Here is a 15,614-nt window from a genome sequence, read left to right as displayed (position 1 = left end):
TTTGTCCCACAGCGATGAAGGTATTTTGGCACCCTGGTCTGGGCTCAAAGGCAGCAGCACCCTGTGCCCGGCTGTTGGCACTGAGGAGGTGATGGGGGTCCCTCACCCCCATGCAGTGAGCTGGGAAGGGCCGTGCTTCCCTTTCCCTCCTCCACCCTCCTGCTGCTCCCTGACCCAGGCAGGTGCAGAGGGGGAAAGGCATTTGCAGCCCCATTGCTGCCTTTTGGCACCAGAGCCTCTGCCAGAATCAAAGCGTTTTTCAAAGAAAACCCTAAACTCCTTTAATCGCCAGCGAGAGCTCCTCCCGCACAGATCTAAAGGGCCGTGAGCTCAGTGTTTTCATTGCCCCCGGCAGATTTATGAGCTTATTCTTCAAGGAAGGGAGGGAGAGAGGGGAGGCTGTGGCACATTGCTTAGCCTGGGGGGCGGGCAGGGAGGAGAGGGGGAGGATGGAGGAAGGCTTTTGGAGTGGAAGTGCGCGACGCTGCAGAAAGCCAGGCTCTGCTGCGGCTGCTGCTCTCAGGCACGGCGAGGCCAAGGGGATGTAAGCGAGGATGAGCCCGCTGCTTCTGCTGCCCAGAGCCGGGGAGCAGCAGCTCCCTCCCACCCTGCTCCCTGCCGGATGGAAGGGAGCGCTCGGACACTGCTTCCCAGCATCGCTCACCCTGACGCATAGGACCAGGACTGGGGCATCCCCCAAAGCATCAGCGGGAGGGACCGGTCTCTCGTCACTCCCGTTGCAGAGTGGAGGAGGAGGGAGGAGGTTTGCTGTCCATCCACCCCTGAGCACAGCCCCATCCGTGCACGTTTGTTCTGCTCCACTGTGCTGCCTTCCCCATCGCACTCCTTATCCATACACCTGCTCCCTCTTTGCCAGGGAATGCTGCGCTCACTGCCAGCTTTGAAGCAAGTGCAGTAAAGGTCTGGCTGCTCCTTCTCCCTCTTCCTCGTCACCTGCAGCACTGCCTCTTGTAGCTGGAAGCATTTAGGGACCGCAGCCCATGTTTGTGGACCAGAGAGCACAGCATCCTTTGAATCCCAACAGTATCTGCACTGGGATAGCAGCAGCCAAGTAAAGCAAAACACTGCTGGACCCAAAGTGTTTCTAGTTCATAGTATCAAGAGGTAAAAGGGAGCAGAGGTTATGGTGGCTCTGCCACCGTAGAGAAGAAGGTGGCCAGAAGAGGATGAAGCAGGAGGAGATAGGAAGAGCTGTCATAAACCTGAAAGTTCACCTCACTGGAACATTTCCTTTCTCTTGAACCGAGAACAAGGAGCCAGCAAGTCAACACTTAGTACAGAACAAAAGAAACCAATACTGTGTTTCAGAACCATCAGGGTGCTTTGATAGTGTTGGAGTCCTGCAATGTGAACGCTAAACTGCCTCAGGTAACCTTAACACGAGCAGGTGAACAGATGGAAACAGAAACTTTCCTTTAAAAAGCCACCATGAAGTGAAAACATTGAAATCAACTCTCTTGATTCAACGTGTCACCGCATCTCCCCTATTCACAGTCCCACGAACACTGCTCTGTTTGCATTAAGCTTTTCCTTTTCAAAGAGATGAGGAATTGCTTAGAAAACCATCCCAGCACATGCAGCTCGAGTTCATGGTCCTGCAACCCTGCCTTGGCTCTGAGCATCACTGATACCCCCAGGACACTGGTTCTTTTGCCATTCCTCTGCTCTCTGTTGGGTTCAGTGTGTCCCCACTGCTCTGCCCCGGGCCTTGAGCCCAGGGACACCAGCATGCAGCATCTGCATTCAGCCATACAGGGATGAGGGTCCTCTGCTCTCTGACTGCTAAACCAGCAGTGCTCTGAGCAGTGCCATGGGCCAAGGGATTGGGGTATTCCAGCTGTTGGGTGGGGTGAGAGTTCCACGATGCCTAGAGCATACAAAAGGCCATTTGCAAGCACATGCTCAGTGGTTGGTGCTTTTCCACATTGCTTTTCAGTTTCTCTCCCAGTCTACTCTCAAGCTGTGCCTGATTCCAAAGCTGCTCAGGTTGGTTTCCTTCTCGTTACAAGCTGGGGAGCACAGGGGTGGGAATCACATGGCTTCTGGTTAGTTTTCATCTGCCTTCCCCATAAGGGAAACAGCAGTAGAGTCAGTGTTGGACCCATGGCACCTGGGACTTGGGCAGATCTTGGTTTGGCACACTTGGGTACCCCAAAGTGCCAGGGTTCATCAGTGCTGGGAGATGCTTCCCCATGGGATCTTCAGCTCAGAGGAGAGCATGGATGACACGGGGCCCCCAGACTCCCAGTGGGATGCTAAATTCCAAGCAATGGCTCAAAATGTCTCTGCAGAGCGAGAACAGCCCTGAAGGCTCCTGATCCCTTCACCTCAATGGAAAGACTGTGGGAATGAGAAGCATTTTGTCTGGGCAGCCTCCTGAGATGCCTGGCACTATCTGGGAGCAGCCAGGCTCTGGATGCTCTTTCCCTGCTGCTCTTTCTTCTTTCTCCAAATCCTGCTGTGACAGCACAGCCCAACAACCTCAACACCTGCCTTGTGCCTCAGGTCTTTGCTGGCTTTCCATGACAGCAACAGCATCACTCACAGTGAGCTGTGCAATGAAGCCTTGCCTGGCTTCACTGCAAGGCATGCATGGGGCCTGGGACAAGGACATGCGGTCATGGATGCTTCTGGGGATGGGGCACACAGCAGAGGGAGAGCCTGACCCTCCATGGTGCTGTAGGGACCTGGGACCCTGGGGAAGGGGGGGATGGCTCCTCCAGCTGAGCTTTGAGCCATGGTGCTATTGATGTATTCTACAGGTTTGTATCCTTCATCCTTATCACTTCCACTGCAGTATCCCCACTGTCCTGCATGCTCCTGTCTCCCATCCTGCCATATTCCCTGCTCCATCCATGTCCCAAGCACTGCTCCTATGAGTAAGTTTGATCAGTCTTCACTAGAGAAGGAGAAATAGAGGAATGCTATTGCTGTCTCTAACTACTGACTAGGACAGTGTAGAGAAGATGGAGTGGATGTGCTGACCTTTAGTGTTCCATGGCTGGACTGTAAGGCCTGGCTAAGACACAGTCCATACCCTCAACCCCTCCGATACACCATGCACTAAAGCTCTTTGCCAGTCCCCATGTGATGAACCAGGCAGGTTGGTCTGTGCTGCTCCAGAGAAATGGGCTGTTGGAGCCAGCGTGAGCCCTCATTGAGCTCAAGGATGCTGGCAGGAGCAATGCAGCCAGCAGGGACCTGTCACCTAACATGGGCAACCCCAGCTGAGCTGCCAAGGGACAGCAGTGTGTCTAAGTGCCCATCAGAGAGGTTCCCCTAAGGAGAGGTCACTGCTTCCCTACTGTCCCCCAGGCCACAACTGCAGGCTCACCAGGGATGCCTCCATTGGTAAAGCTTGGATTTGGATGGTGGGATAAGGTTTGAGTTCAGGGAGGTGCAAGAGTGAGCAAGGACAGGGTTCTTGGAGAGAGATAGGCACAGGGGAGACACAGCATTGTCAGGATGGGGCAGGAATGCGAGCTCATTAGTGGGTGAGGCAGTGTCTAATCAGAGGTTATTACGAGGATCCTTTATTTTGCACCTGAGGGAGTCCTGCTCCTTACAGAAAGGAGGACCAGCAATTTCCTTAGAACACAGGGCATGGAGCAAAGAAGATGGAAGATTCTGGGAACAGCTTCCATGCTCCCTATTGCCATCACACAGCTGCTTTTCAGCACTTGCAGATCTCCCCATAATCCTCGGCATTTCTTTACGTATCTGAAGGTGATTTCCAAGCCTGAATTCACCTGAAGAACACGGATCCCTCTCGAATATCCATCCTTTCTGCAGCATTTATTATGGCTGGCTTTGAAAAAACAGCCCTGACTGCACACCTTATAACTGGGAAACTAACCTTGCCAAAGGCTGGCCAAGAAGGTGGTGGCAGAAGCAGGGAGGAAACCCCCTGATAATTCCCTGCTCATCCTGCCTTCCTACTTCTGTCCATTCTCAGCCATTAACCCACTGGCAGTGTGTAACAGGCAGCAAACGCGCTGGTTTTCATAGAATCATAGCGCAGTTCGGGTTGGAAAGGACCTCAAGATCATCCAGTTCCAACCCCTGCCATGGGCAGGGACACCTCGCACTAAACCAAACAGGTCCAGCCCCAAGGGGAGGAGGGGAGCTCCGCACCATCCAACACCTCCCTGGCTCTACCCGAGGCGTTTCGCACCGGGGGGTCCCTGCAGCCCCGCTCTTCCCGCACGGGGATGGGCGGCGCTGCGGGCGCAGCTCCCGCAAATCGCTGTCGTTGGCGCCCCCGTGTGAGCGGAGCGGCCGCTGGGGCTGCCCCGAGGGACGGGGCGCGCTCCCGGAGCTTGCCCCGAGCACCAGCTCCCAGCCACATCCAGACTCGGCGGCAGCACCAGGCCGAGAGCATCTTTAAGCACCCACCCGCTGGGGTCCATGCACGGGGGAGCCGCAGCCCAGGGCTCGGTGTCCTTGCTCCGACCACCACGGTCAGGGGAACCGTGGCACTGAGAGCCCTTTAACACCAAGCTGCCCTCGTTTCATGCAGTGGAGCTGGCTCTGATGTGCTGCAGAGCCGCAGGTGCCTGGTCTTGTGATGACCGCAAGGATGGGCTGGGTGCTGGGCAGGGCTGCAAAGCTCTGCAGCCCCCCTGCTTGCAGCCCACATGGTTTTAACTCCCTGTGCCAAGTCATATCCAAGAGCCACAGTGACTTTGTGCTCATAGGCAGCTGGCTCCAAACTTAGCCCCAGGATGTGTGCAGAGGGGACGGCTCTATACACGACACACCTCGTGTGACAAGTGCTCTGTGGTTCCTCGTCCCAGGGAAACACAGCTTGTATTGCACATTTCAATCATCTTTCATGCTTCCCAGTGAAAATCATCACATTTCTTTCTCACCTGACCTAACACAGCTCTGGCTAGCGAATGGTTGGCACCAGACAAATCAATGCGATCCTCTGGCAAGCAGGTTGAATGGAGAAGCTCTTATCCATCTGTGGCAGCTTCAGCCTGAAGCTGCAAAGCCCTTCCCGAATGAGTTAGGGTGCTCAGCTTTACCAGCTGAGTAACTGCACATCAGGAGAAGCCAGCAACACCAGAAAGCCAGCAGCACGGGTTGAGTGCCACACTGGGACACCAGCTCCCTTGCAGCACGATTGAACACAAACCGAACATCCCCAGCACTGCCTGGGGACCACCAGCTGGTACACACAGCTTCCCTTAGCAGCACCTCAGCTGCATCCCTAGCTGGGACAGCCAAGGTCCTCAGCAGCCCATCTGCACAAATGAAGTTGCTGGCTGCAGCACCTCTGTGAATACAATGAGCATCATCCCCAGCGCACGCCAGGTCCAGCTTGTCTCCCGCAGAGAGGTCTTTCCTCTCCTGGTCAAACCCTGAGATACTTCCATGGAGTCCCCTGCTCACCCTGGGGACATCCTCAGTCATCTCTAGTCACATGGCACCATTGAGACCATCTCTGCGGCTAGAAACAAGCACACCAGAGCCCTGTGTCAATGTAACCCATTGGGATATTAACACCAGAAAGGACGGGAGATATTCAGATCATTAAGGATGTAAAAGTAAACAAATAGCCCAAAATAACCCACCAAAAGCACCGCACCTCTTTTAAGACTTTACTATTCATTTTAAAGAGGCACCTTGGACACCGCTGGTGGCCAGCTCAACCCAAACCCCGGGAGTTATCACAGCTATTGAAATGTTTGACAGAAGGACCCCAGAGCCGTTTGCACTAATTGCTCAGTATAAATACTCCATTATGTTCCCAGACAATCAGAATCTACCCAGCAAATCAGCTCCTCTGAGCCACTGTAATCAAGAAGCAAAGCATGCATAACATTGCAATATAAACAGCATTTGCAGAGGGCTGCGGGGAGGAGGGGGAGCTGGCTTAGCTTGGCAGGTCCTGGAGCCATAGCTGCCTTTTTTTCTTTCTTTTTGCTGTTGTTTGGTTTTGTTTCTGATTTCCAGAGGAAATTCAATGTCAGGAAAATGTGGCAGAAGCTTCCAAGCTGCAGGAACGCTGCAGCTGGGCGAGGGATCCGGAGGAAGCGTTGCGAACCAACCCCAACCCCAGCAAGGGCTGTACTTACAGGTAAGCTGTTAGAGGGCTCAGGTTGGCAGGGACCTCCGAAAGCCCCAGCTCGGAGCAGTCCACCGAGAGCACGATGCCATCCTCTTCGCAGTGGCACTGGGGTGGGCAGGAGGGTGCAGCACCTTGCTCTGCGGGCACTGCCTGGACGCTGGTGGAAGAGGCCAGGAGAATGCCCCAGAAGAAGAGCGTGTCCATCCTTGCCTGCCCCGGTGCCGCCGGCTCGCTCCGGTGCTGCGGCTGGGCTGGATGGAGGGCAGCGATCCTGCTGCCTGGCGTGCAGCGGGCAGGGTACCGCCGGCAGGTCGGAGAGAGGTAAGGATGCAGCCAGGGAAGGGGAGGCATTGTTGAATGATCTTGGTTATTGGGTTTCAAGGGCTGGGCAGGGGCGTGAGATGCTCCAATGGGAGGAGTTAAACTTTCTACTCTTTTTCCCCTCTCTCTCTCCCTCTCGGAGCTGGCAGGAATTTCATTCAAAGGGAAGGAAGGGGGAAAGAGAGAAAAAGAAACCTCAACAAATAAAGAGTTGTTCAGAGCTCCGGGACCTGCCCTTGTTTGGGTCCAATGCTGCTGTGAGATAGGGCAGGGGAAGGCAAAGCTGGCTCTGACAGGGCAGAGCATTTTAACTACAGAGGCAGGAGCACCCAACCAGCACTTCAAGGGCTCCAGACTTCGGGACGCTGAAATTCAACCCCAATTAAAGGACTCTGTGTGTCTGTGCTGCCTGCTAACCCCAGCTGCAACTGAAAGCCAGGGAGTGAGGAGCTCCCAATGAGCTGCTTGCTGAAGAGACCATGCCCAGGGCTGTGGGGCTGTCCTGGACTTGGACCCTCACCCACAAGAAGCATCCTTGCTGTCCCCATGTGGGGCGTGGGAGATGCCAGGGGGTGGAGCAGCAGTGGCATGGTGGGAACTCAGTGGGACCTCTCCAGGACACTGGGATGCGGTCCTCTTGCAGCCACACTGCTTGCTATGACCAGGTCATGGTCGAGAGCATGTGTGAGCTGTGTTTGCAGGAGCTGCACAGCACTGATGCCACAAGCAGGCGGCTGGTTTGCTCCTAGGCTGGAGGTCAAAGTAGAGGAATAGTCCATTGAATGGGGGTTTTAAGACAGGAGCAGGCCTGTGCCAGTGCAGCCCAGAGCCTTTGGGGTGTCCTGAAACATGTGGGATGCGCATCAGAACAGGGTTTCTTCCTGCTTGGGTGTCAAGGAACTACCGAGTTCTGTGGCAGCAGAAGCAGCTGCTTAGAAAAGGGCACCAGATCTGCAATGGTTTAATTGGAATGAAGCCCCTTCCATCAAGAGCAGTTCCGGAGATGTCATTAATTAGATGTTTGTGATGTGTTTTGACAGCTCCAAATGTAAAACACTGCTTGGTGCAGAGATGGGAAGCCCTCTTTGGAGAGAGGGCTCCTCCTTGGGTTCCTTGACAAGCTTCCCCTCCGCTGCTCTGTTGTGGGGCTTTAGCATGGCCTGAAATGGTCAGATTTGCTCTGACAGCACCCAGGAACCCGGTGTCAGTTTGGAGAAGGTGTCAGGCCCATCCCTCTGCTCCTGCCTGCAGCAGCAGCAGCTTTTATCTCCACCTCCCCTGTCCCTCTCCAGCCTAAGAGCAGCCAGACACCAACTGCATTGGGAGCTCCTGACAGCTTCTCACTTAATGCATTCTCCCTGGGGATCCAGAGCTCTGGCAAAGCTCACTATTAATAGAGCTCTTCAAAAGCTCCCACTAAAGAGATTCCTATTGAGAGCTGCCATTCTGCTGAAACAGAGCCATTTCCTCAGGAAGGCATTGACTGCAATGACATTTTTCATGTTGTTTTTGGAGCGACACAGCCTGAAGTTGGAGGCTTTGCTCTGCGGGGCTCACTTTGCTTTAACTTTCCTGTTTTGCTTTTCATTCCAGCCTGGCTGCGGCGTTTCATTTCCATGCCTCACTTCTCTGACACCTGATAATAGATGGTAATATTCAAAGTGCTCACTTATTCCAGTGTGGCGCCCGGCTCCTGGCAAACCCGAGTCTGGGAGTCAAGCTGTTTGGAGCAGAAAGCGTTGCTGTTCCCATGGTAAACCTGGGATTTCAAAGTCCCCCTGGGGTGGAAGTGGCACTTTCCAGCCGGCTCTTACTCAAGCTGTGATTTGCTGCCAGTACTGCAGGCTGCACCAGGCCCTTATTGAAGGCATCGGGGGCTCCAGGTCCAGCTCATCCCTGTGAACGCGGATGGATGGATGCTCCTCCACCCGGCTCACACGTGTTGGTGTGTTGGCCTCTAGCGGCAGGCTGCGCTCTGGGGAGCTGAAGGGCTCTGCTCCATAGCAAGCAGAGCAGCATCGCCCGCTCCCTGCGCTGCTCGCACGCTGCAGCTGCATCAACCAGGCCCCCAACAGGCGCTGCTGCACCGCATCCACAGAGACCTGCTTTTAAAGGATGGAGCTGAGGCTTTGGGATCACATCCCAGAGCTCTGTGGCTGAGTGTGGGACCTTAGCACTGGGTACCTCTGCGTGGCAGGTGACATCCCCGGTGCTATTTCTCCACACTGCATGCTCTCAGGTCTTCCTACAGCTTGATACAAGCAGGGAAAAAACCCACCTTGGGAAAATCCAGAGTACATCCTAAACGGGGAGCAGAGTCCAGCTCATGTGAGCCACTGCAAGCTCCTATGGGGCAACTGATGGTGCCTGCTGGGGCAGGGGATGGATGGGGGCTGGAGGTACCCGTGCTCCCTGGCAGCAGGAAGGTCTGGTGCCAATGAAGCCACACAGTGAAGGATGGTTCCTCCTTGATGCCCAGGGCATAGAACAGCACAAGCCTCAGGCACTTGGACTCCCTGCTCTGGAGACATCACTTCCAAGGAGCCATGAGGCAACCTGAGAAGAGGGGCAGAGCTGGTTAGAAGATCTGATAGGTGAACCAGGACCCTGGTTCAGTGTCCTACATGCTTGAAGACCTTTCTTTTTGGACCGCCAGCATCAAATGGCTCAGGGAGCCAAAGCCATGGCAAGCCTAGCACATGCAGGAGCAGGATGTGGAAGAGGGAACCTCAGCTCTGATCTTATGTGGCTGTTCCAGGGGGAATTCCTCATTCATTTCAGACCTAGCTTGGATCTGCCTGGCCCTAGCACTCCTGCTCTCCAGGAGGTGCTGACAGCAGCAGGTGGTGAAAGACAGCACTGGAGATCCTGGGGAGGAATAGGCTGCAGTCCTGCTGCTCCTGGTGCTGGTATGGCTCAGGTGGAAGACCCATAAGCGGCTACGGCATCCTCACACTATGGCTGCAGCTGGGGCAGCCACAGCCTGGTATCAGGCACCTAATAGCATGGGAATGTGGCAGGGTGTCCCTGTGGGACAAACAGGGCCCTGTTACTGTTGTGTGAAGATGTGGCAGCTGCTGGACTCCTGTGCCCTGGTGTGAGCTGGGGACATGGGAGAGAAGAGGGCAGAGGAGAAGCTGTGGGATGAAGGAGCTGTGGTGCCCTGAAAGCCACCAGCAGGTTCCCGCAGCTGTGGGTCCCCAGGAGATGCAGCAGTTGGGTACCAACTTGGCATTGCCAGCCCATCCTGCCCCTGCTCTGGCAACCATGGGAAGGGGGTTCAAATGACCCCTCATTGTCCAGCTCATCTCCAGGGTCTTGGCAGCACGGGGGCTGATGGAGGAGGGTGGTGGTTGGATGCTGCCAGGCTGGAGCAGGCTATGGAGACCAGCACAGCACGGCGCAGAGCACACTGGGCGGCCCGAGCTGGAGGCTTGTTTTGTTCTGCTGTTTTGTTGTCTCTGCCGTGGCTCCGAGCTGCAGAGCTGGAAAATCATTCATGCAAACCGCAGCTCCCCCGACACCCTCTGGGAGCAGCTGTGGCTCCAGCCTCCAGCACCAGTGGGTGGGAGGTCGTAAATTCATCGTCATCACCAAGGCAGCCTCCTTTTAGACAGGACCTGGAGCATGGAGCAGCAGGCTCCAGCCATACCCAGCTCCCTGGGTGAAACCTGCGGGCCAGATTATGTGACAATGCCTATCCCATTGATGGGAAGGTGCCTTCGTACCTACCAGAGCAGCTGTGCTTTAGCTTCAGATGCTGCAGGTTCACCTGGGAATACTGTGCTGTGCTCAGATGTGAGGGCTCTGGACCACTTGCTCCCGGACTTTTGGAAGCTCTGCTGACAGCAGCATGCCGACCCCATCGTGGCTTTCACTTGCTTCCTTATGACCCTCACCTCTCCGTGCCACAAGTCCTGGGTCTGTGCATCCAACATGCATGCCTGTGTTCAGCTGTGCCCTGGATTGCCATCTCTGTGCATGGGCACATGGGAGAGAATAGACGCTTTCCCAAAGGGCTGCAGAAGGATCCTGGTGCTGTAGCCCACACGGGAAGGCAGATGGACAGTGATGTGCAGAGCTGAGCCTCACTGACATGAGAGATGCTGTGGGGCAGGTGCCAGCAGAACTCACCCCTCGTCTTGCTTGGTCTTGCCATCAGCTAAGGGAAAAGAGGGTGGCCAAGATGTCTCATGGGGATGTCTCATCCTCCATGAAAGGCAAGAGCCCACAGTCAGCCCCTGGGAATGCTGTCCCATTCTGAGGCCTCTCTCCTGTGCCACAAGGGGTAGAGCCCGACTCAGACCCTCTCCATAGGGAGCATGGCTTTGAGCAAAGCCCCAGGCACAACATCGCTGATAGAGAATTAGAAAAGGCTGTGGAGTTCCTGCCCTACCTTACCCTTGGCAGCTGCCCCATTAAGATCCAGTCCTGGGCAGGCTATTGGGACACCCTGGTAGCTGCAGGACCCCAGACTATTGTGGGTCGATGCACAGTCAACGGGGCAATGACCACGCACCCAGGGTACGAGCCCCCCTCACACTGCCAGGCTCTAGAATGCAAGATCTGTGATGATGCCCTACCAAGGCACCTGCTATCTCATGGCAATGGCTCCTCTTGCACCTCTTCACTCTCATTTGTTCAACAGCATCAGCAGGGAGATGCTGGACTTGGATCCAGGTCATCTTGCCCCTGTTTGAGGGAATGAGCACTGGTTCTTTCCCCCCATCAGCAGCTCCTGTGTGGAGAGCTCTGTCTTCATGCCTCACAAGCTGCTTTGCAAGTCATCTGTGCTGAGGCAAAGGCAGTGAGGAGAGGACCCTTCACTAGAGAGATGTGAGCTCTAGGGAAGAAGTAGCAGCACTTTCAGCATCCTTGCAGGGTTTGTTAGGATGGACTTGAAGCTCCTGGCAATAATGTCTTGTAGCCCAGGAACTGTTTTTAAGGCTGGCTGGAGGTGAAGGGTGGAAGCTGGACATGAGGGCTGTTTGATGGAGGCCTAAGAAGGATGTGCCCATGTGTATATGGCAGCAGGGCAGATGTTCTTTGAGATTACTCTGTCCTGGGAGCTCACCCAGACACTGGTGACATTCTGTGCTTCTGGGCCGGTCCAAACCTCACTGGAGATGCACTCAAACCTGGCCAGAGCATGGGCACATCATTCTCTGGACCACATCTGATTCTGCATCCTTGCTCTCCTTGCCACGCTCCCATGTGCTCTCCCATGGTACCCCAGGAGAACAGGACAGGGGTGCTGCTGCGAGGTGCACACACAGCATGAGCAGGACACAGCCCGACCACCACTCATGCCCACCAGGCTGGGGGTCACTGGGAGAGAACATTTCCTCACCGTGACCCCCATCCTGCAGTACAAGCGTAGTTTAGGAGTTACTGATGACCTGAAAGCCATAAACCACCAGGCTTCCCATGAGCATAAGGCCGAGTGCCAGGCTCATCCCAAGACAAAACCATAAATCCTTCTGTGCACACAAGAATATCCACTGAGGTTTTCAGGCCTTTTTTTCCATGTTGAAAGAATGCACAAATCCTCCTGGAGAGCTCTTGGCATCCAACCAGAAGCAGAAACACCACAAGCCACTGCGATGCTCACTTATATGCAGGCTGAGCAGCAAGTGTCCTGTCCCATCACGCTGGTGGGTTACCCTGGGATGAAGATGGCTGGGGACACAATGCCCTTTTGATCTCAGTATGGCTGAGACCTCACAAAAGCCAACCCACCCTGACCAGCACACTCTACCCTAGGGCTGTTTATTGTTTGCACTTCAGACATCCATCCGCTGAGACAAGCCAGCTCCCACAGCAGGGCCTGAGACCTCAACACCTCTGGTACCCACAGGCACATGGAGACCACATGCCCAGTGCTTGTGTCAGACTCAGCAGCCTCTGGGTGCCTCTCCTGTGCTGAGGGGCAAGAGCAATGCAGAGCTCCCAGCATAGTGCAGTGGGGTTAACAAACCTTCCAGGCACCAGGAATCCCGGGAGATAGACAAAGCAGGGGAGCATCACACCCAGCCCATCACCATGTCTGCAGCAAGGGGCAACAGCAGCCTGTGGCGGGACAGCACTGCCCATCGTCCGCTCAGCGAGTTCATGTCACTGATAACACTGCACAGTGACAGTGCCAGAGCAGGTCCCCTCTTGCTGCACCCCATGGTGCTCTCATACCACCTCCTGGCTATGGAGAGGACCCCATAGAGGTGGAGGGCAGGAGGGTGCCAGGATGTGCCGAGCGGTGTTAGGGCTGCTTCTGAGCGATGATGTCCCGGATGCAGGTGTACAGGAACATGTACTGGTCCTGGAAGACATAAAACAGGCTGCAGTCAGGTTTGTGACAGAGACCTCCCCCTTGCAGACTAACCCTGCAATTTGCCTCAAAAGATCCTAATTAACTAATAGTGTCCAATGGCAGAGCAGGATGTGCTCTCCCAAGTGATGCGCACGTTTGTCCTGTGTCACCAGAGTTGATGAGAAAGGAAGAATTGGGCCTGGAGTCATAGTTCCACCATGTTTGTTTCCTCCTGCTTCATCCTCCCCATTTGAGAAGGGGTAGAACAGTGTCACCTGCCTTCCTCTTGGACATGCCATGCATGGTGTCTGCATCCAAACCAAGACTGAAGAGCAGCCCCAGTGATGCTGCAGGGCAGCAAGCAGGGAGAGCTCTGCCCTGCTGGAGGGCACAGGGTCTGGCAATGACCTGAGGCCAGGAGGGAAGCCCTCTGGAGCAGGACTTGGTGGTAGTCTCTGTGTACCCAAGCCAAGTGCTGACAGGGGATCAGGGTAGATCTCTGCGAGCTCTCAGGGGCAGGTAAGAAGCTTTGCTCAAATGCCGGGATGCTCCAAAGTGATGCTCAGCTATAAAACACCCAGGACTGACCACTGCTCGGGGAGAACATGGCAAAGGTAATGGAGGCTGTGCACAAGCAGGGCCAGCCTGTAAATGGTGTGGGTCGAAACCATAGGAAAGAGGAATTAGGGCCTTGACAAGGGGCCTCCGAGCAGCTCGCTCATGCGCTGGCTAAGCTGCAAGTCACGAGGAGCCTCCTCCCTGCCGGCAGTGGGTTTAGCCCCATTGAAGGGCTGGGAAAGCCACAGATCACACAATGTCTGCGGGTCCAGGTCACCCAGAGCCTGTTTTCAATGACCCTGGCATGATTGTGAAGTCTGGAGTGACATCCCAGGATTGACTTCAGTCCTGGCACACTCAGCGCCTGGCCAAATGCAAGGAAGACTATGTCCCCAAAGGCACACAGCATGCTGGGACTGGGGGTGCTTAAATACCCAGTGGTTATCCATGGGCAATCCCTCATCTTCCCCCTTGTTTGGATGCTAAATTCCCTAAAACATCAGCTGGTGCCCCCAGCAGAGATAAAGGGGTCCTGGCAAGCCCCCATGGTGATGGCAGCAGCTGGCACCCGCATGGCAGCACTGTGGGGCTGAAGGGCAGCTCTTGTCCTTCATTGGGATCAAAGCAACCCCTGCTCACAGCAAGGTGGGGAGGCAGTGCCTTCTGATGGGCACTTGCTGTGAGTTTATGGGCACATCGTGTCACTGCCTGCAGGACCGCTGCCAAAATACAAAGCAGCTCTGAAGCAGGGACCCTCCTCCAGCTCCCACTGGGCTCATGGCTCACATTAGTGAAGCACACAATCAGCTGCTGCAGTGGGGTAGCCCCAGAGAGATTTGCCCCAGTTCTGCTGTCCCCTGCGGGGAGGGTTGCATGGGATGCTCCTCATTCAGTGCTCATTCAGCAAATGAAAGCCCTGTCCAGAGGGCATCTGTGCCACCAGTGCCCATCAAGAGCAGCGCGATGGAGGCCTGTGAGGCTGGGCTGGCACAGCACCGTCAGATAGTGCCGCAGCCCATGGGGCTGCAGGGCAGCTGCCAGTGTGGCAAGGTTTGTCATGTGGCATGAAAGCTCTTCCCTGGGAAAAGACAATGACCATAGCCTCTGGTGGCTGGCAGAGCTGCAGGATGGGGAGGAAGCATGGAATAAGTCCCTGCATAGGCTGGACTGGCTCCTGGGTGGCAGGGAGCTCCTGGGCAGCGGGCAGCTCAGCATGACTGCTCTGTTCCCGGCCCATCACCCTTCCTCCTTCCCACCTACCAGGGTCGGGGTCATGAGACAGCAGCTCCTCGACACCTGGAGGGTCACACCATAGACATCCACGGTTCTCTCCGCTCTCATCTGCTGCAACAGGCAATCCAGGGAGATCAGCGTCCCCATTTGGCTCACGCCACCACTGCAAGGGACAAGGGAGGGTCAACTGATGTCAGGCCAGGCTGAGCTCAGCCTTTATGGAAGTGGGCATGAGCCCAAGAAGTCATAAGCTCCATGAAGAGAATATGCATGGTATGGTATGGTGGGGATAGAGGACTGTGAGCGCTGGTGGAGGTGGCAGGGAGGCCTTTGCTGACCTGGGAGATGGGACCCCACAATGCCCCTTGAAGAAGCCTTCAGGATCCAGCCTCCCCTGCCCTGCTGAGCTGTGCATCCCTCACCCAAGCCAGCGCTGCTGATACACCAACTGTGGAGGCTCTTGTGGGGCTGTGCTGCAAGCAGTTGAGGATGCCAGGGCTGCTCCCAGGATCCCAGCCCAGGGCTTGGTGGTGGCCGTGGCAAGGTGCTGTGCAGCATGGTGGGTACCAGCTCTGGAAGGCTGCCCGTGGATGCAGGATGCAGCAGTACCTGCAGTGCAGCAGGAGAGGACCAGCTCGCTTGCGGTGGGGCATGCACCGTGTGACAGCAGTGAGGAGCTCCACCAGGCTCTGCACATCTGGCTGCTTCTTGCTGCTCCAGAGCGTATACAGGAACCGCTGTACCTGCCTCTCCTTTGCTTTCTTCTCCTGGCGAGACACAAGGAGGTGACATGTCTGGAGGGTGAGTTTAGATGCGTAGGGCTCCCAGCTCCCCCCTCCTTCGGCTGCCACGTGCTTTCCTGAGCTCTAGCCTCTATAAAGCTGTGCAGTCTCTGCTGAGGCACTGCCCATCGCTTGTGCAGTGGGAACGGTGCCTCCTTCCCCACAGCATCCCTGCCTCTTAAGAGGGAGACTGAGGACAGGGGGGGCCTTCTCAAAGAAGGTAGGACAGAGCTGTCAGCAAGGGGTGGCAGAAGCCTCCAGGGCCTCTCCTGTGCATCTCCTATATCCACGCAGCCTAAGTTGTGGATGCTGCAGT

The 15,614-nt window shown here is 55.6% G+C and overlaps 2 protein-coding genes across 5 annotated transcripts in view; both read right to left on the bottom strand.

Moving 5' to 3' along the window:
- Positions 1 to 6,840, bottom strand: part of LOC133210219 (leucine-rich repeat-containing G-protein coupled receptor 6-like) — a 78,128-nt gene extending 71,288 nt beyond the window's left edge. Inside the window, exon 1 of the mRNA XM_061349382.1 lies at positions 6,105 to 6,840. Within this exon, the coding sequence (XP_061205366.1) occupies positions 6,105 to 6,724 (620 nt within the window). The 5' untranslated portion in view covers positions 6,725 to 6,840. The remainder of the gene's footprint in view (positions 1 to 6,104) is intronic.
- Positions 6,841 to 12,591: 5,751 nt separating this feature from the next.
- LOC133210289 (receptor-type tyrosine-protein phosphatase V-like) overlaps positions 12,592 to 15,614 on the bottom strand; it is a 33,028-nt gene continuing 30,005 nt past the window's right edge. For all 4 annotated transcript variants that reach the window (XM_061349550.1, XM_061349551.1, XM_061349552.1 and 1 more), the window contains 3 exons: positions 15,126 to 15,283; positions 14,544 to 14,679; positions 12,592 to 12,734 (listed from right to left, as the gene is read on the bottom strand). In XM_061349550.1, coding sequence (XP_061205534.1) covers positions 12,675 to 12,734; positions 14,544 to 14,679; positions 15,126 to 15,283 — 354 coding nt within the window. In that variant the 3' untranslated portion in view covers positions 12,592 to 12,674. The remainder of the gene's footprint in view (positions 12,735 to 14,543; positions 14,680 to 15,125; positions 15,284 to 15,614) is intronic.

The sequence above is a fragment of the Neopsephotus bourkii genome, unplaced genomic scaffold, assembly GCF_033783945.1.
Source record: "Neopsephotus bourkii isolate Nb327-2 ecotype Australia unplaced genomic scaffold, CSIRO-AGI_Nbou_v1 NB_414, whole genome shotgun sequence".
In the NCBI taxonomy this organism is placed as follows: domain Eukaryota; kingdom Metazoa; phylum Chordata; class Aves; order Psittaciformes; family Psittacidae; genus Neopsephotus; species Neopsephotus bourkii.
This window is presented reverse-complemented; position numbering and strand designations above follow the sequence as displayed.